At 42.0% G+C, this 25,864-nt stretch overlaps 1 protein-coding gene across 3 annotated transcripts; it reads left to right on the plus strand.

The window, feature by feature from the left end:
- Positions 1-1,467: 1,467 nt before the first annotated feature.
- pld1b (phospholipase D1b) lies at positions 1,468-25,557 on the plus strand. Of its 3 annotated transcripts, none has more exons than XM_028969527.1 (27): positions 1,468-1,586; positions 8,636-8,806; positions 9,366-9,532; positions 9,684-9,826; positions 10,201-10,312; positions 10,396-10,461; positions 10,564-10,622; positions 10,790-10,882; positions 11,040-11,192; positions 11,307-11,456; positions 11,727-11,810; positions 12,666-12,747; positions 12,895-13,005; positions 13,360-13,548; positions 13,688-13,886; positions 14,399-14,491; positions 15,410-15,538; positions 16,134-16,252; positions 16,904-17,017; positions 17,104-17,214; positions 17,728-17,816; positions 19,448-19,561; positions 19,674-19,723; positions 20,912-21,046; positions 21,222-21,375; positions 23,922-24,039; positions 24,138-25,557. In XM_028969527.1, exons 2-27 carry the CDS (start codon positions 8,668-8,670, stop codon positions 24,360-24,362), a joined length of 3,198 nt encoding a protein of 1,065 aa, XP_028825360.1. In that variant the 5' UTR covers positions 1,468-1,586; positions 8,636-8,667; the 3' UTR covers positions 24,363-25,557. The 3 variants fall into 3 exon arrangements, with proteins under 3 accessions (XP_028825360.1, XP_028825363.1, XP_028825362.1); XM_028969529.1 differs by lacking the exon at positions 1,468-1,586 and adding an exon at positions 4,659-4,848; XM_028969530.1 differs by lacking the exon at positions 14,399-14,491.
- The last annotated feature ends 307 nt before the right edge of the window (positions 25,558-25,864 follow it).

Genomic DNA, 25,864 nt, shown 5'->3' on the forward strand with positions numbered 1-25,864 from the left:
ATCCTGTCTGCTCCGAATGGCCCCATAATAAACCTGACAAGCTGTGAGAATTGTAGTGGATTGGGATGAACACATTCCAGGGTTGGAAAAAAAAAACCCTGACTAGGGGATTCTGTACGCTGTCCAGGGTGCTGAATAATTTAATATCCTTTTCCATTTTTTATCAAGACTAGAAAAAGACCAACCAGTTTTATGTGATAAAATGCCACTAAACCTATATTATCTAGATTTGTTTCCATATGTGTATAGAAAAGAAGACATTTCAGTAGTTAAATCATTTCTCTATATAAAACAAACAGAGATGGACAAAGGTGGGAAAAATTCTCAGTTCAGAGGAAACCATATTCCATATTCACCTAGCCAAAAAAAAAGTTCCAAAATGCAATTAGTTTCCGTTTGTAATGATGAAAGGTTCTCATGGACACACAGTGGTAATGTGGTTAGCGATGTGGCGCCAACACCTCCAAGGATGTGAACTTGAATCCTGCCTTGGACCTTGAAGTTGAAGTTGAGCTTTATGGTCATTTCAGCTATATACATGTTAGACAGTACACGAAATAACGTTTCTCTGGAACCTGTAGCTACCATTTTAACCATTAGACAAAGTTACACACTGGGCTACATAAGGTGCAAACATTTTATAAAAAAACATGTAGACAACAACGAGACAGACGGCACTAAGTAAAATAATGTGTAAATATTGCTGTTCAAAATAAAAGAGTGCATTAATAGATAATATTACAGATAGATAATCATGCAATATAACAGAGGTAGTGCGAGTGTGCGTGCGTGTGTGTGTGTGTGTGTGTGTTAGGCCAGAGTGGAAAGTCGCTGAGTGCTGAGGCGTCTGATGGCCTGTGGGATGAAGCTGTTGCAGAGTCTGGCAGTGAGGGCCCGAACGCTTCGGTACCTTTTTCCGGATGGTAGGAGGGTGAAGAGTGCATGTGAGGGGTGTGTAGAGTCCATCACAATGCTGGTGGCTTTCCGGATGCAGCGGTAAATGTCTGTTATGGCGGGAAGAGAGACTCAGATGATCTTCTCAGCTGTCCTCACTATCCGATGTGGTGCAGTTCCCAAACCGGACAGAGTGGTCTGGTCAGAATGCTCTCAATGGTCCCTCTATTGAAGGTGGTGAGGATGGGTGGTGGGAGATATATATTTTGCATCATACTCTGTATGATATTTTGTATTATATTTGTATATTTTTACACGCAGCATTTACGATACCTGTCCGGCTCAGGGACTGCACCTATGAAGATATTCTGGTTCTGATTCTGAATTACAAGGTGGCATATTTGCCACAGGCCGAGTCAGAAGAATATGAAGTTATTGAACCGGATGGTGAATGGCGCCGCTTTCTCGCGAGGGCGACAGGGGTTTTCGGGCCAGAGGACCGGAACCGGTTTGGTCGCGCGTGTTCCGGCTCGGCGCTCGTCAATCCGCGGGTGGGCGTGGCCCCGCGGGTGGGCGGGGCCCCGCTGCCGGGGAGGAACGGCACGCGCTCCGGTCCGCGGCGTCGACGACGACTCCGGGAGACGCTTCTTTCTTTTTTACTACATACCTACACACGCTTTACTTCTAATGAGGTACGTGCCGTCTTTTAAATATTGCGCGAACTGTGTGTTTCATCTGCAGACCGGAAGTCGAAATGTTGACGCTTTTTTCACCCTCGGTTAATAGTGGCGTTTTATTTTTATTTATTCTGTTTTTTTTTTTATCGCTCTTTCAACGTCTAGTACGTCTGTCTGAGACGAGTGTCCGTCGGAATTTCTGCTTGAATTCAGTGGTGCTTCCTCCAGTTGGACTGGAATGACGTTCATTTAACTCTAACTTTTTAGGTGCTCAGTTGCTTCCCAGGCACGTTTTTTTTTCTCCAATTTTCCATCCTGTTTCTCACCAAAATGTGGAACACCAGCTACTGCTCTTCTGGGAATAAAAAGAAAATCCGCAACAGACCACTGGACTAGTGATTCAATCACGTAAAGTACAAGGGCGTCACTCTGCTGTCTGTGGTTTATTGCAACCTCACTGTACACACACACACACACACACACACACACCAAACACATCTTGATATTTCCTGCACTGCGGCATGTCCATCGGACTGAGTTAAGCAACCTGCTCTTCCTGTAAGGCCGCTTCTAGCTCCAGTAATGAAAACTAGGTGGACGTGGCGAGATGCCCAAACGGATGAGAAATTTTTTTGCACTGTCTGCCATTACGTACCAAACACTGCTCCATTAAGTATACGTGCGCATGTTCAATCACCCCAATAACAAATAAATCCTTGTTATATGTGGATGTGGAAGGCCTTTGTTTACCTTCCTTACTTTCCCGAACTGCCAGCTGAGCAGCATCTTAAGGAGCCATACGGAATTGGAGAACAATACTGAATAGGAGGCGTGTGTGGTATTGGTTAACCGTGAACAGTGAAGACTTTTTACACCACTGTCGTGTGTGCCGCGGGCCCTGATAACTCGGCAAACATTGCATGGGTGTGTTTGGTTGCTTTAGCCAGCTGCCGCAATCGAGTGCCGTTTGCGCTCTTTGCCCCGGGATGAGACCTTCTGTAATCTCCCGGTGATCCCCTCCACGCCCTGCCACGGGCAGATAGGAATGCCCAGCTCCACGGTTCCCGGGGTTACCGGCGACGTGCTATCCCAGGCTGAGCTGAAGAAAGCCACTGCTTAAACAAGGGAATGCTGTGGTCACGCTGTGGTCTTGTGAGTTCCCGATTGGAAGCCTCAGCCGTCCTATTTGGTGCCAGCAGGGCTAGATTGAATCATCTCACCCAAGTTGCTGCTATTTGGTATTATTTGCATTATCCAGAAACATTGCATGGATGATGCAAGCTATACTGGAAGTTAAGAGTTTATTAAAAAGGGGAACCCTGCGAGCATCGTGGTGTTCGTCAATGTCATGTGTTAGCCGGAAGTTTAGCAATCAGCTGCCCTGTGTGAGAGAGACTGATGTAATACACAGATACTTAATTAGTTCCTCTAGTCAATATAGGTGTGTGCGTGTTTTAGAGAGAGAGAGAGAGAGAGACCATACATAATATATTACTCTTCTGCCTATGTATATAGACACCACCCAACCTGACCACACAATGCAGCGCGTGTGTGTGGACAGTGCAAGCTCGTCACGACTTCACTGACCTTGTGACCCTCAGCACGGTCTGAAAGCCACCAGCCAGGCTGCACTGTTATCTGAACCTGCATCCGTCATGGCTTCATAAAGTGGCTTCGTAGAGTGACTTTTTTTTATTTTTTTATTTTGTATGCTGTGTTGTGTGTCTAACTTGACTACATTGCTCTCTTTTGTTTCGTTTTACCGCAGTTGTCCCGTTCTTGAAAATCACGACTTTCACCTGCAATGTGCTGCAGGGCCGCCAGAGGGCGCCCGCACCGCACAGTTGTTGACACGGTTGACGCGCACATACTATGGCGCATAATAGATGCATACATTTATTGTTGATTGTAATTTAACTGTCAGGTCACGCTGTAAAATACATAACGTGGGGAATGCAATTGTCCGTCAGCAAACCCTGCTTTCTTGAATGTAATCAATCAAGTAATTGGCAATAATTTAAGTCATGGTAAAGTGAGAGAATGGGCCAAGTGTCACTGTAACCAAAGCTTTTTATAATTGTTGTCTGTGGCATTAAGGTTACAGTAAGTCATGATTAGTGCGGAACTGGAGGATCATGGTCCTCTCCAGAGTATAACTGTGCTATACATTTGTCCATGTAAAACACAACCTAATCTTTTCAAAGTCATAATACAGTGTTATATGTGGAATTCGGATTAAAGTGTAAGAGACACACAGTTTGCTTTAATTGAAATGAGCCCCTCTCCAAAATTATGACTCGAGGACTCCTCGTGACCGACTGATTGCAGGACCGATGCTGTGTTTCCACTGGAATGTTGTGTGTTTGTCAAATGAACATAAAACCAGGGCTGTCAAGAAGGCATTGGATTGGATTCCCACCAGGTTAATAATTCACCGGGCCAAGCTCCTCGGGCAGACACCTGAAGGCAGAAGGTAAAGCTGATGTGCCCTAGGTGAGGGAGGAGAGAAACAGGGCGTGTGTATATGTTTCTTTAGGCATGATGACCTTTCACTGCACTTGGCAAAAGCGAGGACTCCAGCTTCAATGGAACGAACTCAAAAGGCTCTTTCCAGATTGACTGGTACCGTTTTCATGCTGTTTGCTACTATCATGTAGCTTCATCTCTTCACACCACACTTCAGGACTCAGAATGTAATGCAGCTTTAGGCAAATGTATTTTATATCAGTGCTATTACTTGCCACACATTTCCATCTTTGGGATGTACAGGGTGTATGCATATTGTGTTATTAGCACTGAGTTACCAATGTTGAAAAGAATAAAACCAATATTTTGGGTATAAATTGTGTATAGAGACTCCAGAAGAAATCGAAACGCTGGACACAATTGGAACATTCTGGTTTTCCTGTTTATATTAAAGCAGAACAGCGAAATGGGAACACCTGCACCTGCCGTGGCCCCTCCCCTCCGAGTCTGATTGGCCGAGCTGCACGACAACGTCTCAGCCAAATCCTCACATGCCCTCCCCCGTTGCCTGTGCGTGACTGCGCTGCACACCCACCCTTATGGGCTCCGCACTCCCGTTCTCATTCCGAGTCCCACAGTGTCCCTGAGAGACACTGCAGCACAGGGGAGATGTATTGACAGACGGACAGAGAGACAGACAGACAGGCAGACAGAAAGAGGGCTTATGCTGTTTCCCCTCAGACTCTCAGACAGAGGACAGGCATTAGGGAGGACGGACACGATGGGGACCACTCACCCACTCAGGGTGCAGGTCAGTGATCTGCGTGTGTGCGTCTGTGTGCCGAGAGTGGAAACAGTCCGTTTTGTATTACGAGTCAGGAATCATATGGGAATTTCAGCACGTTTCTCGCATCACGCCCTTCACAGTTTGCCCGTGTGAAAATAGCTGAGTGTTTCATTAAATGTCTGGTCAGTGTCTTGTTTGTGCGATTTAAGTAGAACTTTGCTGTGGGTGAAAAAATAATAAGCACTTTTTTTTTTGCCATATTTATTTGCTATGATAAAATATCCTAAAATTTTATTTTCTTCCCCACCTGTCCACCAGCATTCATGTAGAGAATCAGAACTTTATTAATCCCGCAGGAAATTGCTTAAAGGTATGTGTGTGTGTGTGTGTGTGTGTGTGTGTGTGTGTGTGTGTGTGTATGCGCGTACAGTGAAAGAGACACTCTGACACCTGGCTGGCGGAGGATCTGGTCAGATGTATTCCAGTACAGGTCGTCCACCCGTTGTTGCCCAATTACTGTAATTGCTGCTGAGGCCGGGGCCTGCTGGCGCTGAGCCCTCTTTATGATGCTAAAATCCCTCGAAATCCCCGGGAACGGAGACCCTTTTTGCCCGCGAAGGCTCCGCACTCGCCTCTGTGCGCTTTGCAGCAGTACGTGCTGCAGACGTTTTAGCTGAGGTACAGCGTTTAGGATATGGACCAGGTAACTGTGCTGTGCCTGACAGGATAATGAATGAACACCGAGGGCATGTTCCTGCTATATGTTCTCTGTTATACCGGTTTAGTAACATCTTTGACTGTCTCCTCACGGCTGTCAGCGTCCTGTACACTTTTTACCAGTTGTAAGTGAAAAGACAAAGTGAAGTAATGGTGAGTCATTTAAGCAGTGAAAGTGTTCCTTTTATGGATTCCTTTCCTTAAAAAAAAAACCTCTTCATTACATGCAAAGAAATCCCAACATAAAAACATGATTTAGAAATAATCTTTTCTAACTGAAAGGTGTTGGTGGACCCGCATTTTGCTGATTTACTTTACTAGTCCAGATGTGTTGCTGCTTTAATTTGTACTAATGATTTCAGCTACAATAATTCATTGCTACTAACCGTTACTAATTGTTACTGAAAATGGAACATCTGCATACATGTGGAGACCCATCGTTAACAGACATTTCCAGCTACCAGTCATTTCCAACAGGTCCGGAGTGTAGAATTGCTCTATTTAATGTTAATTAAATTAAATGACACAAAATGGTTAATAATGATTCTGAACAGGTTGGAGCTGAGCTGGGCAGTGTCCTGGGTTTGAGTCATTATGTCTTTACTCATCATCTCTGATAATTGTCATTGGCCCCACGATCAACTCCGGTCCAGCTGCAGAAGGAGTGGTTGGATGAAGCGTCTCCACCAGCCACATTTTCATAACCAGTGGAAGGAGTCCATGTTTATTGAGGTCTGGTGTGTGTACTCATGTAAACAGGAGTGTGTTATGTGTATGTGCATTGTCTCTTCCTGCTTCAAAGTCACAGTGAAATCCAGACCATACTCCCATGACATCATAGTAGTCTTCAGTTTGATTTATTTGCATTTTCAGCAGTGTTTGTTGCCAGTGGATGGGTGCTGGTGAAAGAAAATTGCAGTGCGTATGTAAAAGAACCCTACAGTTCAGGGCAGGTTATCTTGTCAGCAATGGAAAAAAACAGAACCCACCCTAACAGTGCAGAGAAAGCGGTAATGGCTGCTGGCTCCCTATCTGTATCTGCAATCTCCTCTTCTGCAGCGATGAGCATGCAGACAGACACATACTTCAGTACCATTCTGCTGTTGAGCAACTTCGAAAGGCTTCTGAACAAGCTTGTGTGCGCTACCTTGAACCTGCATCCCCCACTGCATGCATGGCATGAATGCACGAGCTGCTGTTTGGAAAAAGAGGGATGGGGAGTGGTCTCGAAACCAGGCAATGTCCAGGCGGCTCGGCCTGCCAGAATTTGAACAAAGATGATGCAGCACTCCTTCGTTTGCCGTTAGAACTTGTGTGCTGAATGCTAATTCATTTTTTCATTTTCCTAATGAAAATTCTGTGTTTCTGTTGGCTGTGGCTCAGCAAGGGTCTCCTTTTTTTTTTTTTTTTTTTTTACCTCTTGTACTTGTCCAGCATCTCGGCTGAGCACATTTTTGGCTGCGGGGTTTTGCCTCCTATAAAAGTCGCCTCAGAAGTGTTGCCTATAAAAGTCTTTTTTTATTTGTGCCTTTCGACTATCCCCTCACATCGTTTCAAAATGAGATAATGCCTAACTCACAGTTTGTGGAGAAAATGTTCTCCAAAATGACTAGTCCAAGCAATTTTTTGGCAGATCTTCTCAGATGTTTAGACATCTTTACAGCCTCAGATCCACCAGAAGAGTGGGATGAGGTATGATTTTTCATACCAATCTGTTGTGTTAGTTTTCCCTTCCCAGGCAGCCATTTCTACTGATTACTCATGTGGCGACGTGCCGACGCTTCTTATACTTTTAAAGCCTCTGCGGCATCAATTAGATTTGATTCAACTGATTGATTTCATGATGTATGTTTATTGCGAAAGCCACTGCTTTATTAAATTCATCTGCAAAAAGCATCAAAAGCATCACTGGAAGAGATTTGGTAGGGAACTCTAGATTGGGGGGCTTGTAGCACAGCAAGCATAAGGACACACTAGGATGAAGAGCCAAGGAAATGATGTCTCCACTTTACCCTTTCATTTTGTTAAACCTAAAGCTGTATGCTGTTGTGGGGTATTAAATGTATTGGGTCAAACCGAGTCATTTGAATTGTTAAAATGTATTGTACCCTGTATTGAACTCCACCCCTTGGATGACCTCGCACTTGGAGAGGTGTACACACGAGGCATTTACACGTCAGTTTATGTGTGGTGATGTTTGTTTAACATACCACCCATCGTTTCTTTATTGCGAAGAACAAATATGATTAAAATCACCCACTGGCTGAACTGGTTCTTGTGTTCTTGTATTTAGGGTCCTTTGCCAGCAGTTGAAAGCAACACTAATCTGGTCGTGGGTGCTGATATGTTTTGAGCAGAGTGTCTAATGAATGCCTGCTGATAACGGACATGCACACTCATTAATCTTTCAATTTAATTGTCCGCCCGTGAAGGCCATGCATGGATGTGGATGGGCTCCTGATGTTCGGATAGTCTGAGAACTGAGGTGGTGCCTGTGTTTATGCTGCTGCTGTGTGCATGTGGGCCTCGGACCGTGAGAAATGACACAGTGCTGATTGTCACACCAACCGTCATAGGTGCCAGACAAGTCGGTTCTTTCACACGTAACTCGTTGAATTTGCATTTGGGGATGAATGGTGTTGTGGTGTATTTACATTTACAGCATTTATTAGTTGTTCTTATCAGTAAGTCCCCCTGGAGAAACTTGCTCGGGGACACAATGGCAGTAAGTGGGGTTTGAACTTGGTGAGTATGTATTACCCACTAAGCTACTACCACTCCATTTGTAAGAGGGGTGCTAGAGACGTCTGTAACATGACTGATCAGCATTCTATCTTCTTTATTCAAGTTAAAAAGTTCTGGTTTGTGTCTGGTTCATAAAATGTCACAGTCCAAAGCGTCAATGCTATGCTAATTATAAGTCTCACATGCAAACACGCACATTTCTCAAAAACATTATGCAAACTTACTTACGTTCCTCAGAACTTCACACCCCATTGATTATTTTTATTATTTGCCCTTTCTCGCTGGTCCGTGAGTTGTTTTTAGGACGAGTGCATAACTGCCGTCTGCTGTCCCTTGCTGTGGTCCACAGGAGGGCCCTGGCCGGCAGGCTGAGTGTTAGCCATGCAGCCCGATCCCTCGTCCAGCACCCTGCAACTTGTGGCCAACGACATGACCCAGATCATGGAGACACTGGACACACGCGAGCTGGACATAGGAGATGGGGAAGAAGTGTTTGATGGGAAGGATGTCAACAACCCAGGTGGGTCATAGCAAAATAAAGGAGCACTCACACTGGCCACTGTTATTAGAGGCACCCACATCATTAGCTCTCTACATTTGGCACATTTAAAAGCTGAAGCCCATCTGTTGCAATTCTTTTGCTAAATGAATGAACTTCTTTCATGATATGATATATCTCTGTGAAACACAATAACTTAGCCAGAGATGGACTAAACTTGTAGCCCTGCAAGACCTGACAAGTGATTGCTGGAAGGTAACATGGTAGCTCGTTGGATCACGAGGAACAGGGTTTAGTAACCCAGCATCAAACCTTTTAAACACCACACAGGTAATAAATGGAGAATTATTGGGAAAAATAAGCAGTATTGAGTTGTAGGTGCCGTCCCCTTGAACCTCTCCAGAGACCCCATAGAAATGGGATTAATTGGCTCCCGATGGCATTGCATTAGGCTTAATATTTACTCTGTTATTAAAGAATTCTTAAAGCATCTCTATGATGTAGGTGCCTCTAATAAAGTAGCACTAGTAGATTTTGACAAACCTGTGACTAACTGTGTTGCTGAATAATTTTTTGTCAGATTTCCAGATGCCTTTCTCCTCTGTGTATGCCACAAAGGGCTTTAAGGAACCGGAAATGCGGGTATTTCTCCCCTCTTTCCCCATTACTGCCAAAGTCCTGGAAGTTGAGCGCTTCACCTCCGCCCAGGACCGCTTCAACCTCACTAACCAGAGGAGCGTGTCGAAGGTTGGACATTTGCCTACTTCACTGTGAAGCCTGAGTTTTTAAGCTATTTGATGGAAATGTGTATCCCAGAATCTGAACTTTCTTGGTTGACCCGTAGCAAAAAGAAATAAGAAACAAGACCAAAATGTCTTTATCCCTCAACATAATCCAGGTGCTCCCTGCGGTCTTTAAGATTGAGATGAAACATGGAAACTTCACGTGGGTGGTGAGGAGGAAGGAGAAGCACTTTATGGAGCTGCACAGAGAGCTGCGCACTTACAAAACCTTCCTGAGGATCCCGCTCCCCTCACGCAGGTCTGAGGTGCCCTTTCTTATGGACACGTTGTCCATTCAAACAATAAGGCAATAATACGACTAAATAAGGGTAGTTTGTCCTTCAAGATGCAAAGATGTTTTTATGTAAATAATGAGGACACGTGACTAGACCTAAATATCATATTAGTACAATTGAAATTCAGTTTAACAGTTGATGATTCTATTATATGCAGTGACGCTTCTAGACCTAAACATATCATCACGCTTAAAATTTTGCTGTGCTGATACACCAATTGCATTGTGTTTTCTCATTGCGTTTATATGCGTTTCAAAGCCCCTTCCATGGTCAAAATTAGCCTAATTCATTGAAACTAGAGTAACCGTATAACTGTCTTTCTCTGAAATTTCTGCAGTCACACAGAACGCAGACACACTGTAAACAGAAACCTGGCACGTGAGATGCCGACGCTCCCACGAGGAGGCGGGGATGACTTTGCCAGGGAGGAGCAAGTATCCAGCAGAAAGGTTGTTCTTGCTTCTGATTGGCCAAATTATCATGTCAAGCATCTGCAAATGCAACTAAAGAGCGTTTCTATTTTTTTCTACAGCGACAACTGGAGGATTATTTGAATAAGCTTTTGAAAATGCCAATGTACAGAAACTACCATGCTACGGTAAGATTGTCCTGTGGCATTTTCTAATTTCCTTATTCTTCTATTCCTCCATTATATATATATATATATATATAATGCAAAATGTACATATTTTTCTTCCAGATGGAGTTTATTGATGTGAATCAGTTGTCCTTCATTCATGATTTGGGACCCAAAGGCTTGTAAGAATTTGAAACTTATGTTTTAAAAAAATGAATAGATAATGTGTTCATAGATAAACTGATTAAATATCAGTTGTGAATGCAAAGCATTTTATATAATCTTATTTATTATTCAGTAATGCATATGCTGTGTTGGGCCTACTTTTTTTTTTTTTTTTTTTTTCCAGGGAAGGGTGGGTTTCTAAGCGGTCCGGTGGTCATCGTATTCCTGGACTCAACTGTTGTGGTCATAGCAAAATGTGTTACCGCTGGTCGAAGAGGTCAGTATGTTGAATTTGTGTGTGTATTCATGTTGTACTTTACAAATGTCTTTTCCTCCAATATTTCTGGGTTGCTCTTTCATATCATGTTATATCCTGTTCCAAATGGGGAAATTGAATTTCTTTTTGCTGATGTTTGGACTGTTTTCTGCTGAAGGTGGCTGGTGGTGAAGGACTCCTTCCTGCTCTACATGAAGCCAGACTCTGGGGCCATCTCATTTGTCCTCCTTGTAGATAAGGAGTTCTCCATCAAAATGGACTCCAAGGACACTGAGACCAAGCATGGTGTGCGCATCGACAGCCTGTCCAGGTGAGTTTTTCACGTTTTTTTCCCCTCGGTGTTTTGTTTCATAATTCTGGCGATTTAACCTCTGCATACACAACTGGACAAAGATGTAAAAAACGTTACATCTGTCCTTTGTAGGACTTTGGTGCTGAAATGCTCCAGCTACCGCCATGCTCGCTGGTGGGGGCAAACCATTGAGAACTTCATCCATAAGCATGGAAGCGCCTTCATCAAGGACCACCGCTTCGGCTCTTTTGCAGAAGTGCAGGACCACACGCACGCTAAGTGGTAAGGCTTCTTCCCTCTCACCTAACAAAATACCCCAGCATGTGGAACAATTGTAAAGTAATGATGTACAAGGAAGAACAGTCGGCAGTGTCCTCAAATATCCATCAGTCAAGGCCCGATTTGCCTGAGTAACTTGAGAAAACATGCAAGGGAAAGTGAAACGCTAGCTTTGATCTTTTCCTGACCCTGTGGTGGAATGTGATATGTACTTCTCTATTGGCTGGGAAAGGCCGATTTATTTATTTATTTGTTTATTTATTCCTGTTTTAGTTACGTTAATGGCAAGAACTATATGGAGGATGTGGCCAATGCGTTGCAGGAAGCTAAAGAGGAAATCTTCATCACAGACTGGTGGTGTGTATGAGACAAAACTTTATCAAATTATTATTTGAAGACTTTTCACCATCATCATCATCATGAAAAAAAAAACAATCATTTTATGTCCTAAAATAAAATCTAATCTCTGATTCAGAGATTACAGATATTTAGTTTCAGTAATTGTTTCGCCAAGGTCAGTCGTAGTTGAGGGCATGAAACAAGGCAGTGAGCGCAACAAGGCAGCAGCCCAGCCCAGCACAGCATGAAGGAACACCAGGAAGAACAGGGGACGACTGGGCAAACAAATGTAGCGATAAAGCACTGAAATGTAGTTAAATTAGGCCAGAAACTCTGACCTGTGGGAAGCGTATAAAAAAGCCTTTTACAAAAAAAAAAAAAAAAAAAGTACAGTACAGTAGCTTGATTGTATTTGTTACCAACTCAGGACAGACAGCTGGTGCCCTGTTACATGTCACTCAGTCAGGGTGTTCGAAATACCCTGGTGTGCAGTGTCAAACAAAGTGCTTCATTTTAATGCCACTGTTCAAAATCTTTGTTACAGGGCTTATGCGCTTTAATGTCAAGCAAACACTGTGGACCCAACAAATACATACAGCCATTGTTGTTGGTCTGTAATTACTTCTGCCTCCCAGAAGCTGAACGTTAGTGGTGTTATTATAATTTTTAAATTATAGGAGCACATAGTGGTGATTGTCACCACTCTCTTATTCTGGAGAGTGATGCAGGGAGTACTTTCAAATTACTAGCATATTACTAGCATGCCAAATTCCTATAGGAATTCAACTAAAAATGCAGAAGTTATGTAGGCCATGTGCTGTGTATGTTACTATGGGTGTCAAGACCATCGGCTAATCTCATGTGTGAATACAGGCTCAGCCCCGAGATCTTTCTCAAGCGGCCAGTTGTTGAAGGCAATCACTGGCGCCTCGACTGCATTTTAAAGCGCAAGGCGGTGAGTTCGAACTTTGCCTCTGCCAATTACGACATGATTTTATTTTATGTTAACATGTTCATTTTGTTCATCTGTCTGTCGCTGCCCACTGATTGTGATGAAACATGTCTGAGTCACATGTGAGCCACTGCAATTTATGCGCCACAGCAACAAGGAGTGAAGATCTTTGTGATGTTGTATAAAGAGGTGGAGTTGGCGCTGGGCATCAACAGTGAATACAGCAAAAGAACACTACACCGTCTCCACCCCAACATTAAGGTGAGTGGTCAGTTCAAATTTGCATAAGATTTAACTGACAGAGGTGTTATTGTTATCATTTCTTGTGTTTTTGAAATACAGGTAGGTGAGTGTCATCTAATTTAATTCGATAAAAACTAATTAATGACAAATGCTTAACGTTTAAAGTTAGAAATAATGAACAAACACAGCATTCCATTGGAACTAAACATAAAATGTTTTTTTTAAACTTCCATAGTCACATTTTGTGTCAAGTTGATGTTTTTTTTTGTCCAATTTCTAATTTACCCTGTCTATAAAAAGACTAATATTGATGGCTTCTACTACCTATATTATAAATATTATTTTCCTGTATTAAAATTTTTTAACTATTAGGTCATGCGGCACCCTGACCACGTTTCCTCCTCTGTCTTCCTGTGGGCCCATCATGAGAAAATTGTGGTGATTGACCAGTCTGTGGCTTTTGTTGGGGGTATTGACCTGGCGTATGGACGCTGGGATGATCTGGAGCATCGCCTTACTGACGTGGGAAGTGTCACTCGAACGCTGGTCACTAATATAGAGGTGAGATTTGGAAAAAATTCATTCTTTGAATTATTTCCCCTTTGAAATCTCTGCCTCAAATTCTAAAACTGGTCTTTATAGCGCCTATAATGCAAGAACTACTTATTCATCGTCTATGTATATATTTATTTTTTCCAAGCCTGGAGTAGAGGTGCCTTCCCTGGCGAATACTCCCCCGGCCAGCAACGGCAAAAATGTCACAATCGACAGTGGGGACCTGCTCAGGCTGAAAGGGCAGGGTCGGGCATGGAAAACCCGCTTCAGCATCCGGAGACACCTGCACAAACATGGGCTGTCCCACGCTGACAGCGTCAGCAGCCTGGAGAGTGCAGCGGAGAGTAGGTTCAAACCTTCTGCACAAAGAAAGAAAAAAATTAACAACATTTTCCCTGTTAACTAACATTAACCAACATGCTAGTCTGCGTGCTATTTAACAATATAGTCTAAGGGGAAGATTTGCAATTGTAAACTTCTTATTTAGGTAACCTGTCTTTCCTTCGAATGGAAATGGAAAGAAAGTGGTTGCTTCATGTAGTGCCTAGCATGTTTAACAAATGCTTCTTTGTTTCTAGCAACACTAACACTCTGAGCTTAACACGTTTTAAGGTCAGCAAAACGACACACACGTGACCTTTAAACACTCATCTTTGAGCAAAGAATTGGAGCAGGATGCATCATTTTTCTGTTATCAGGATGTTAGAAGTGTTTGTTGTGCTATCTCCAGGGTTACGGTCTGTCAGAGATACATTGAAAGGGATTGAGTTTCCCTGTCAGCCTGCATCTTATCATGTCGATCAGAGTCCATAACAGCCACAGTTGTGAGGGTGTACATGCTTACCCCCTCTCGCAGGTTGGTCTAACAGCATTTGCAGTCAACAGAATTTGATTCCAGGTAGATGGGTGGAGTTGAAGGTAGCCACGCCCCCGGGTCTGGCCCAGGCTGGTGAGTGTGGGTCCGGAATGGCTGTGAAGAGTTAGGGGCGGGTCCTGACTGCAGGACTGCTTGAGCACTATTTCCATTAAGTCAAAAACACTGGCTCTGCACAAACAGAGGTGTCTTTGAATAATGACTGGCCACAGCCTTGTATCAGTGTGTGCTTTGGTGTGGTTTCTGGCTTTCCTTTCTACTAATTTCCTTGGCCTGTTCCTTATAGCACCAATACAAAACTTTCTGGAGGTGGTCCTCAAACATGTTCTGTGCAATTTGCAAAAACATTTACTTGAATAGTGAGTATCCATTTGTTCAACCCATCATCCAAAATACATTAATAACAAACAACAAGAAATAATTAATATATTTATAACATATTATATAATTTAGTTAGTGTGGCTGGAGCACGTGCCTCATTTGTACTTGGAATAAGAAATAAATGAGACCCCAGACCTGTGCCAGAAACTGGTTGAGAACCACCAGTTCTAAACGAATTTTAGGATCTCACGACATCAACACAAATGTTTTTTTTTTTTTTTTTTTACATAACCCATCAGCAAACGCAATCACTTCAACTGCTGATGTAAGTGTGGAGTGACTTGTAGGTTTGACTGACACGTGGGCATGACATGAGTGGTTAGGGACAGGGACATATCTGGACAGCATAGGACATGTTGACTAGATTATTATGGCTGGAATATGATTTGGCAAGCTGAGTGCATATTTAACCACCTATGTCTGTCTATATTTTTGACACTGGGGACACATTTCTACCACAGTAAACAATGTGACAGTAAAATAAGTCATTTCTGCCTGGGGTGCTCCTGAGAGGGTTGACACCCAGTATAATTTCACTTTAGAGGTATTTAGTTACATTTGATTACAGAGATTTGTGACATGACTGTTTTTATGTGCCTTTTTTTTTTATAGAATCAGAATCTTCTCAGAACCTTCAGGCTGACGTTGCTGGACTCATGGGGAACACTCGTTTTTGGCATGGAAAGGACTACTGCAATTTTGTTCACAAAGACTGGATCCAGCTGGACAAACCATTTGATGGTAAGCATTGCTGTCTAAGCCTCAAAGATGCTATGTGCTTTGCCAAAATGCATTGAAAAATGGCTGAATACTGAATACATTGTCATAAATGCATTCCATTACAGGACCTAAAAAGTAATGTATTCAGAATACTTTGACAATATATACTGTACAGGCCAAAGGTTGGACATACCCTCTCATGTGTTTTCTTTATTTTCATGACCATGTACATTGGTAGATTCTCACTGAAGACATCAAAACTATGAATGAACACATGTGGAGTCATAGTTTTGATGCCTTCAGTGAGAATTTACCAATGTAAATGGTAATAAAAAAAAAGAAAACACACTGAATGAGAAGGTGTGTACTAATGTTTGGCCTGTACTGTATATGAAATACATTTTGAAATGCCTGTGTAAATTGACATGTATATATGCCCAATACATAGTGTGTATACATGTATATATGCTCTCCATTGCCCTCTATTTGTTGGAATATAAATTTACTAGGTGGCCAAACATTGTCACACATTGCACCCTTCAAAGACAAAGCTATTTGTTGACTGTTAATGTGACATCTGCTTTTACAAATCATGGTACAATTCCATTTTCAACAGATTTCATTGATAGGCACACTACTCCCAGGATGCCTTGGCATGATATTTCCTCTGTGGTTCACGGGAGAGCAGCCAGGGATGTTGCCAGACACTTCATTCAGCGTTGGAACTTTACAAAGGTGCATGTTACCAACACTCTGCTATTTTACTCTGCAAATACTTTTAGGTTCAGAATTAATCACACTTGATAGAAAATGTAAACCAGCCAAGATGTAGTTTACTCATTATTAGCACAGATATATTTATATTATGAAACCGAGAAAGGTTTTTCACCTTTTCCTTCCTCTTTCTTGTGTAAGTGAAGGTTTAATTCCTGTTTTTTGAGGTAGTGCTCTAGCCTAAGAGGCTCTATTTGATGCTTCCTAAATAGCACAAAGAAACATTTTTCCACGTTATGTCCCAATAGTGTTCATGACTTCAGGACTAATTGCAAAGAAACCCTGAAAGTAAGATGCAATTATGCTTCACAAATGCAGTACTTTGTGCTGAACAGCAGTCCCACGCAGCTGAACAACAATATTGTCTCTTATTGTAGGTTTACTGTAGGAGACGGTGTAGTGTTCATCAGTAGGATTTGAGCTGAAGGTTTCCTAATCTGTCCCCTTAAGGTTTCTTTTTGAGCTTAAGGGTCAAAGAGTAGCTAGGAAAGTGTGTGTTTTTCTTTGTATGAAGACTGCTCTCTTTTTAAAATTTGAAAGAATTGTTCTCCCTTTCCATCATTTAATTGTTAATAGCCTGGTTATATTTATTATGGAATCATCTTTCACCAGATCATGAAGCCCAAGTACAGATCTCTGACGTACCCATTTCTCCTTCCCAAATCCCACACTACTGCCAATGAGATCAGGTACCAGGTCCCTGACTGCATCCAGGCCAAAGTACAGGTAGGCTTTCCACACAGGCATGGCCACAGACAAATGTCTTCTACCAGTCTTGTACATACATTCTGTACATTTCTCTCCTTGCTTAGGTGTTGCGATCGGCTTCAGACTGGTCTGCTGGTATAAAGTACACCGAACAATCAATCCACACTGCATACGTCAATGTTATTGCAAACAGCAAGCACTACATCTACATAGAGGTCAGTGGCAATGGAGACACATTTATTGAAATAATTTCTGCTTCTTACATAATTTTTAGGTGTTGAATTTTGGCTGATTTAGAGTAAAGTATTTGTTGATGTTTCTAATAGTCATCAATTGTCTCTATGACCTATAGTTTAAGGAATAAATATAATGTTGCCTTGTTTGATGTATCTTTCTTACGGCAGGGTGATAATTATAACATTTTCTGCTTTACATTATAGTATATGTTTTATTATAATTTTTACATACATTCGTATGTTTTTACAGGTGGTTAATTTTATTAAATGGAGCCCAATGGATTATATGTTCCAGATTTCTCAAAAATCTAATTTTCCCATGATAGAACTGGACTTAGTATTTAGTAATAGTATTTTTTTTCTCTTGTATGGCATTCTCTATAAATAGCAGTATACCTGTCATTTGTTTATCCTACAAGCCTTGCATTTTTATGTATTGAAAAATGACGGCTATTCCTTCAACATTATTTCATAAGTAATTTTTTTTCACAGAATCAGTTCTTCATAAGCTGTGCAGACAACAAGATGGTTCACAATAAGATTGGTGATGCTATTGCTGAGAGGATCATCAAAGCATACAGGTAAAATACACTGCCCAAAAAAATAAAGGGAACACAAAAATAAATGAAATATTGTTATTAAATACCTTGTTCTTTACATAGTTGAATGTGCTGACAACAAAATCACACAAAGTATTGATGGAAATCAAATTTATCAACTCATGGAGGTCTGGATTTGGAGTGGAAAAACACTACAGGCTGATGCAACTTTGATGTAATGTCCTTAAAACAAGTCAAAATGAGGCTCAGTAGTGTGTCTGTCAGTAGTGTGTCACGTGCCTGCATGACCTTCAATACCTGGACATGCTCCTGATGAGTTGGCGGATGGTCTCCTGAGGGATTTCCTCCCAGACCTAGACTAAAGCATCTGCCAACTCCTGGATAGTCTGTGGTGCAATGTGACATTGGTGGATGGAGCGAGACATGAAGTCCCAGATTTGCTCAATTGGATTCACGTCTGGGGAACGGGCGGGGCAGTCCATAGCATCAATGCCTTTGTCTTGCAGGAACTGCTGACACACTCCAGCCACATGAGATCTAGCATGGTCTTGCATTAGGAAGAACCCAGGGCCAGGCGCACCAGCATATGGTCTCACAAGGGGTCTGAGGAGCTCATCTCAGTACATAATGGTAGTCAGGCTACCTGTGGCAAGCCCCCAAAGAAATGCCACCCCACACCATTACTGACCCACTGCCAAACCGGTCATGCTGGAGGATGTTGCAGGCAGCAGAACGTTCCCCATGGTGTCTCCAGACTCGTCAGTCAAGTCTGTCACATGTGCTCAGTGTAAACCTGCTTTCATTTGTGAAGAGCACAGGATGCCAGTAGCGAATCTGCCAATCTTGGCCCTCATGGAGTCTGTTTCTGAACGTCATTTTTCAGGGCTCTGGCAGGGCTCCTCCTGTTACTCCTTGCACAAAGTGGAGATAGCAGTACTGCTGCTGGATGGTTGCCCTCCTACGGCCTCCTCCACGTCTCCTGTACTGGTCTGTCACCTGCTAGCGCCTTCATGCTCCGGGCGCTATGCTGACAGACACAGCAAACTTTCTTGCCACAGCTTGCATTGATGTGCCATCCTGGATGAGCTGCACTACCTGAGCCACTTGTGTGGGTTGTAGACTCCGATTCAAAAGTGACCAAAACATCAGCCAGAAAGCATAGGAACTGAGGGGTCTGTGGTCTCCTCCACCAAGCAAAACAGCAACCGTTTTATTTCACAGAAGACTGATTGACTTGGAGTACATTGTGTTGTTTAAGTGTTCCCTTAATTTTATTTAACAGTGTATTTTTCATTTAATTCATGTTATTAAAGCCTTATTTGCACTAATTTGATGTGATTGTGCTTTATGGCATTCTATGTTTGATGGGGTACCAGTAGAATGTCCTAATTGTTTTGTGCTTTTGAGGACATTTGATACTCAAATATACACAGTGGTTGACCTGGTAAAGTGTGTCCATATGCGGACTGGTTCCTCTCTGGCTCTTTAGTGTGGCTGACTATTTAAGGCTAATGCTGTGTGGTTTAATCACTGTGGAAATACAATAATCTACTGACAGCAGATTACGGTGACGACTCTAAAAACATTACAGTGTTATGAAATCCCCCCCCTGCTTTTGTCTGAATCTGTGTCTCCCTGCCTGCTGTCTCCAGGGAGAAACAAAAGTACCGAGTCTATGTGGTCACGCCCCTTTTGCCAGGTTTCGAGGGGGACATCAACACTGGGGGAGGCAGTGCCATTCAAGCTGTCATGCACTTCAACTACAGGTGAGTCTGAGGGACAGGTCGGAGACATGACCTTTTTATTTTTTTATGTCTGAGATTTGCAGTTTGTTAAAAGATAATCTCATGGTTTGTTTGTTTTTCCCCCCTCCACTAGAACAATGGTCCGGGGAGACTGCTCCATCATGTCTCAGCTGAAAAGAGAAAGTAGGTTACTAGTGGGTCAATACAAGTAGGCCAGATCCCTTTGCACCACTTGGGCGCCCTGACCACCAAACAGGCTGAACATACTCAAGCCTCAAACCCTCATTCTTTATCCAACTTCAGCAGTGACTCATGGCTATATAGGAATATTGTAGCTTAGATCTCAGTTAGGTCACATGTTTTGGGTCAGTTTGTGACCCAAATACCCCTTTAGCAAATATCCTTGGTCTGGCGGGCATATGGAATTGGGAAGTACCTGCCTGTTACTGTAGTATTTTTGCCAACACAGTGTGTTTGTACCTAATTCCTTAGATGCCTCACAGAATCCTTCCATTTAAGAACCAAGTCTTCCCACGCTTTGGCATAGAATACAATATCCTACACTATATTTCCCTAAATTGATCCATGTAAGAGGTACAGTGACAGAGGACACAGCAGTTCGGTGAAAATGAGGTCGGAGAAAACGAACAAGTTAGCAATGAAATTAGCATAATTGGGTTGACCTAAAAGGACTGCTTCTTGTCACCACACAGGCACGGGTGTCACAGCGCCATACACTATGTATAGGAATGTGCTCGCTGTGGTCGTGTGAATTATCCAGCAGGTTTGTGGTGTTACCTTTCAGCGTCACTGAGAAGGCAGTGCCTTGGACGAACACTGGCCACTCTGACCTCTGCTGTGTCCCTAGCACCCTCGGTTGACTGAATCATGACTTTCCAGAGTTTTACTGTGTGTGTGTGTGTGTGTGTGTGTGTGTGTGTGTGTGTGTCTCATATGAGTTTATCCACACACTGGAAGTTCTCTCTACTTTTGTTTTCTCACTAGTTCTCTAGCCATGAGGTCTCTGTTGAAATCTGAGTACATTTAAAAACAGTATCAATATGTTAATCTGAAAATAACTTCACTGCAGGTGTTATGTATAAACGGGTTTGGTAGTAGCCTTCTGGGTGACACACTCGCCAATGAACCAGAAGACCATAGTCATAGCAAAACACCTAACCCTGAATTACTCCAGGGGGACTGTGCCTGTAACTACTCATTTTAAGTTGCTCTGTATGAGGGTGTCTGATAAAATGTAAATGTATAATAGCTGTACGATTTGTTAATAAATCTATGTATATACAATACATAAATATTTTGTTAGACTGAATGAAATGTGGTCTCTCTCTTTCCCACCCTCTGTCACTTCAGTGGGGGACCAGTGGATTAATTACATCTCATTTGGGGGACTGAGGACCCACGCAGAGCTGGAGGGGAAGCTGGTGACGGAGCTCATCTATGTCCACAGCAAGATGCTGATTGCAGATGACAACACAGTCATTATTGGTGAGTGCATTTACTGTTGACAAAGAAATATTATTAACATTTATAATAATGAGTCAATTTCTGAAGTTGAAGAGTTTAAAAATGAGTCTGCTGCTCCCCCTGCTGGTGTCATGACTCCAATACTCACAAAGAACCAACACCAAAATTCTACGCTTGTCCTTGTTTCTTCTCTCAGGTTCGGCTAACATCAATGACCGCAGCATGCTGGGCTCGAGGGACAGTGAGGTGGCAGTCATCTATGAGGACATAGAGACGGTGCAATCATTGATGGATGGGGAGGAGTATCAAGCAGGGAAATTTGGGCTGCAGCTCCGACTAGAGTGCTTCAGGTTGGTCTACCATTCTACACAAATGCATAAATACATAGTATTGCACATTTTAGCAATCCGTTTTTAAACTTCTCCATGCAAGAAAGTCCTGTAACTGATGAAATGCATTATGATTTATAGAAATACAGATGGGGGAGGTGGAATAAATTCAAATTCAGATTTTATTTGTCACATACACAGTCATACACGGTATGATATGCAGTGAAATGCTTTTCATGGCTACAGAACAGAGTATTGCAAATATTGCAAGTAAACAATGAACCAATATGCAAATATTGCAATCATAGCCAAATATTACACTTTTATGTCTTTAACCTAAAGGGTGAAGGTGTGCAAATAGGTGGAGTCAAAGTATAAAGTGACAAAGTATAAGAAAGTAAATGTGCAAGGTAAAATTTAAAAATTAAATTAAAGGTTTGTGCAAGGATTTCTAGGGGAATTGAGTCCAGAAGTGATTGAGAGTGAAAGTGAAAGTGCTGGTCATCCTAACATAGCAGTGCTATGCTAATTCTACACAACTTACTTATGAATTTAATGGCAACATAGGCAAATCATTAAACACTACATATTGCAGTAAACACTACATATATAGAGGCTTCAGATTTTGAAATGCTGCTCTAATTGAACAAACAGATTAACAGCTCTGGTGGTGGTGGCGGCCTTGCGGGGTGGCCAATCAGGTGTCAAGGGTGGCCAGCGGACACACCCCTGGCATGGCCTACCTGGAGTTGAAAAGCTGATATGGCTTTTGTGCTGCATATTTTGAGGACCAAAAAATTAAACACAATGTTATAAAATATAATCTACCTTTAAATAATCATTTATTTTCCAAAACCAGAGTGAGTGGCAGTGTAGGGATGAAAGAACCACATGTAGCCCACAGACCCCTTATCTAAAACCATGAGAGAAGGAGAACAAGTCACCAATGTAACAAGCGAATAACAGAGAGAGTGTCTCCTGTTTGGTCAGTTTTCTCAGTAGGAGGGCTTTACAGTCAGCTGCTCTGTCTGATCTATCAGTTTAGTACCATCCTTCAAATTAATACCTGGAGCAGATTTCACTCAAGATTATATTTACTATTTACATTAGTGTAATGTATCTAGTATCTAGCAATTATCTAGTCTTCCAGATTATTATGAATAATGTATTTTATGGTGGGGTATGCAGTGATTTACCTCCTTGTAGGTCTTCAAACATTGAACCCAGTCTTAAAGAGATGTGCAAATCAAGTTCAAATGAGCTTTATTGTCATTTCATCTACATACAAGTTAGACAGTACATAGTGAAACGAAACCATGTTCCTCTGGAACCTGGTGCTACATGTAACATTTTAACAGTCACGTACTGATATAATGTGCACATCGACAAACTGGGCTGCTTAAAGTGCGAACAATGGACACCGGCATTGCATGGGTACATTTGAATCAAACAGAAATACATAGACAGGTGAATAATGAAGGTGCCAAGTAAAAAAAATATGCAAATCCTGCAGTAGTAATGTGCTGCTGTAATAGAAATAGAATACAGCTATATACTGTACAGTCATGGCCATAAGTTTTGAGAATGACACAGTTTGCTGCTTCTGTTTTTATTATGTCCATTTGCATATACTCCAGAATGTTTTGAAGAGTGATCAGAAGTCCATCTTTGCCATGAAAATGAACTTAATACCAAAATACCACTGTATTTCAGCCCTGCTATAAAAGGACCCGCTGAGATTAATTTCATTAATACAAGTGAGCGTGTTGACCAGCACAAGGCTGGAGATCATTTTGTCCTGCTGATTGGGTTAGAAGAGCAGACTGGATGCTTTGAAAGGAGGGTGATGCTTGAAATCATTGTTCTGCCCCTGTAAATCATGGTTACTTACACGTAAATATGCGCATCAAAAGGGCTTCACAGGCAAGGATATTGCTGCTACTAAGATTGCACCTAAATCAACCATTTATCACATCATCGAAAACTTGTGGGGCTGCTTCTCATCCAAGGGAGTGGGCTCACTCACCATTTTGCCAGAACACGGCCATGAATAAAGAACGGTACCAAAACATCCACGACAGCAACTTCTCCCAACCATCCAAGAACAGTTTGGTGAAGAATGATGTCTTTTCCAGTGAGAACTATGTGGTACTGAAAAATTTTAATCGAATTTAGAACTTGTGGTCAATCCTCAAGAGTGAAATTGAAGTTGTAGTTTGTGATGACCTGTATGCCCTGCCACGTGCACAGGGCCACCTTGTCACCCTTCCTGAAAGCGGAGTCTTGAGCTTTGAGCAGATTGTGTACCTCTACAGTCATCCACAGCTTCTGGTTTACATTTACAGCATTTGTCAGATGCCCTTGTCCAGAGCATATTACAATCAGTAGTTACGGCCACAATGAACAGTCCGCCAGGGTGTGCATTCTGCAGATCGCTAATAGCTACGTACGGCACACGGAGTGCCTCCTTCACATTAGCGCTGGGTGGAATGTCTACTATGATGCCTCCGGTCTTAATGAACTAACAGATTAAGATTTTTAATTTTCTTTTCATATTCTTCCAACAGTATGATTCTTGGTGCAAATACTGACCCCTCCATTGAAGTGAAAGACCCAATCAGTGATCAGTTTTACAAGGAAGTGTGGATGGCTACAGCTGCACGCAATGCTACCATCTACCAAAAGGCTAGTATTTATCTTTATGGTTTCATTTTTTCTTGCAGACCTTGTTATTTTTGTGTTTTAGTACTGACTTCTCCCTTTTTCTTTCTAAACCTGAACAGGTGTTCCGCTGCCTCCCGTCCAGCGATGTGCGGAACCTTGCTGAGCTTGAGAGTTTTGTAGCCAAGCCAGGTCTGGATAAAGAAGATCCCACCCGAGCCCAGGAGGAGCTAAAGAAGATCAGGGGCTTTTTAGTTCATTTCCCCCTCTACTTTCTGAGTGAACACAACCTGTTTCCTCCTATTGGCTCGAAAGAGGCAATGGTGCCCACGCATGTTTGGACCTAAATGAGAGAAGCTGAGCAGTGGTCACTGATCTGCTCTATTGCTGCTGGCCTTTTCAACACCAAGACTGGGATGCTTTCTTTGTGCACTTAAATAGATATGTATTTTCTGTCTGTCTGTCTGTCGTGTTACATTTTGGTTTATTTAATATGATAATGAACACTATGCAAGTATGTTGAAATGCAAGATATTTGCAGTCCTCTTCCCCGCAATCTATTTATATCTATAGAATGATTTAACATTAAAGCCCTAGATATTGGTATCACAAGTGTTCTAACATATATTAATTATGGACATGGTGCATGAACTTAAGTGCCAAATTTCAGTTCTCTCACACATGTAGGTATATTTTCAGTAACATTCCAAAAATCCAGCCCTTTGGTTTTTAATATTTGCCTATAATTTGACTAAGATGATTAACTATGGTTTGTGTAAGGGGATAATTGACTTTCTTATGGAATTATTGTATTTGACCTTATTACTGTGAAACTGCATAAACCCTGTATGAGTTACTACAGCCTGACTACTGTAAAAGCCATCAGGAATCAACTTTATAAGCAAGACCACAGCTTGCTGAAGTGCCTCGTGAAAGGATGCATTGCCACATTGTTCGTATGCTGCTGCTTGAAGGGTCTGTGTGGCATAGTGTCATAGTTCATTTGCCAATTCTCTCTGCTAAAGGAAAGTAGGAAGCGAGTAAACGTGCTGTCTTGCTAGTGGTTGACTGTATCTGGCTTCTTTTAAATGGTCCAGAGAGAAGTGTGCAACTTGCCCTCTACTTTAAATTATGCATTGATGGAATGTATCATGTTTATTAATTGTTAATACAATGTTATTTTAGATGTAGTTTAGTACATAGGGAAAATTAAGGGAAAAACTTGATCACACTTGCCACCTCTGTTGCTATGTAAAACAGTCCAGTTGCACAGACTGGATATAAGGGACTGTATGGATATATGAATTAATAATAATGAATACCGGTGACGTGCACACATTGTATTAGTCCTTTTCCTGTTCTTTACAGCTCTGCCTCCTGTCATTATGAAATTTTGCACAGAATGTTCTGATTGTAAGCCTTTCAAAAAAAAAAAAAAAAAACACTCATGATGTGCATTAATGTAAAGCCAAAAGAAAGTGTATTATTATTATTACACATATAAATATTATTTTCATAAAGTCAGTGAAACCTTTCCTCTCAGACCATGTTTATTCCCATCTTTTCTCCCAGATAGAATATTTTACTTGCAGTGTTTTTGGTTACTTTTCTTTTGCCTTGAACCAAAAGTTCCTTTCATCATTACATGCATCTGTGTGGGTATGGGCACTTTTGTGAACCTGTACCTCATGTTAATCATCCTGGTATCACTGTCTAAGTACATTTGAGCAATTTGGTGTTAGAAGAAGGGACGCCACAGTCCAATTAGTGCTGCAGAAATCAGTTCAATGTATGATTGACACTGTCACTGAATGAGCTGTGTCCTCTTTGAGGTAGCCAGATGGGACCT

This window comes from Denticeps clupeoides, chromosome 2, assembly GCF_900700375.1.
Source record: "Denticeps clupeoides chromosome 2, fDenClu1.1, whole genome shotgun sequence".
NCBI lineage: Eukaryota > Metazoa > Chordata > Actinopteri > Clupeiformes > Denticipitidae > Denticeps > Denticeps clupeoides.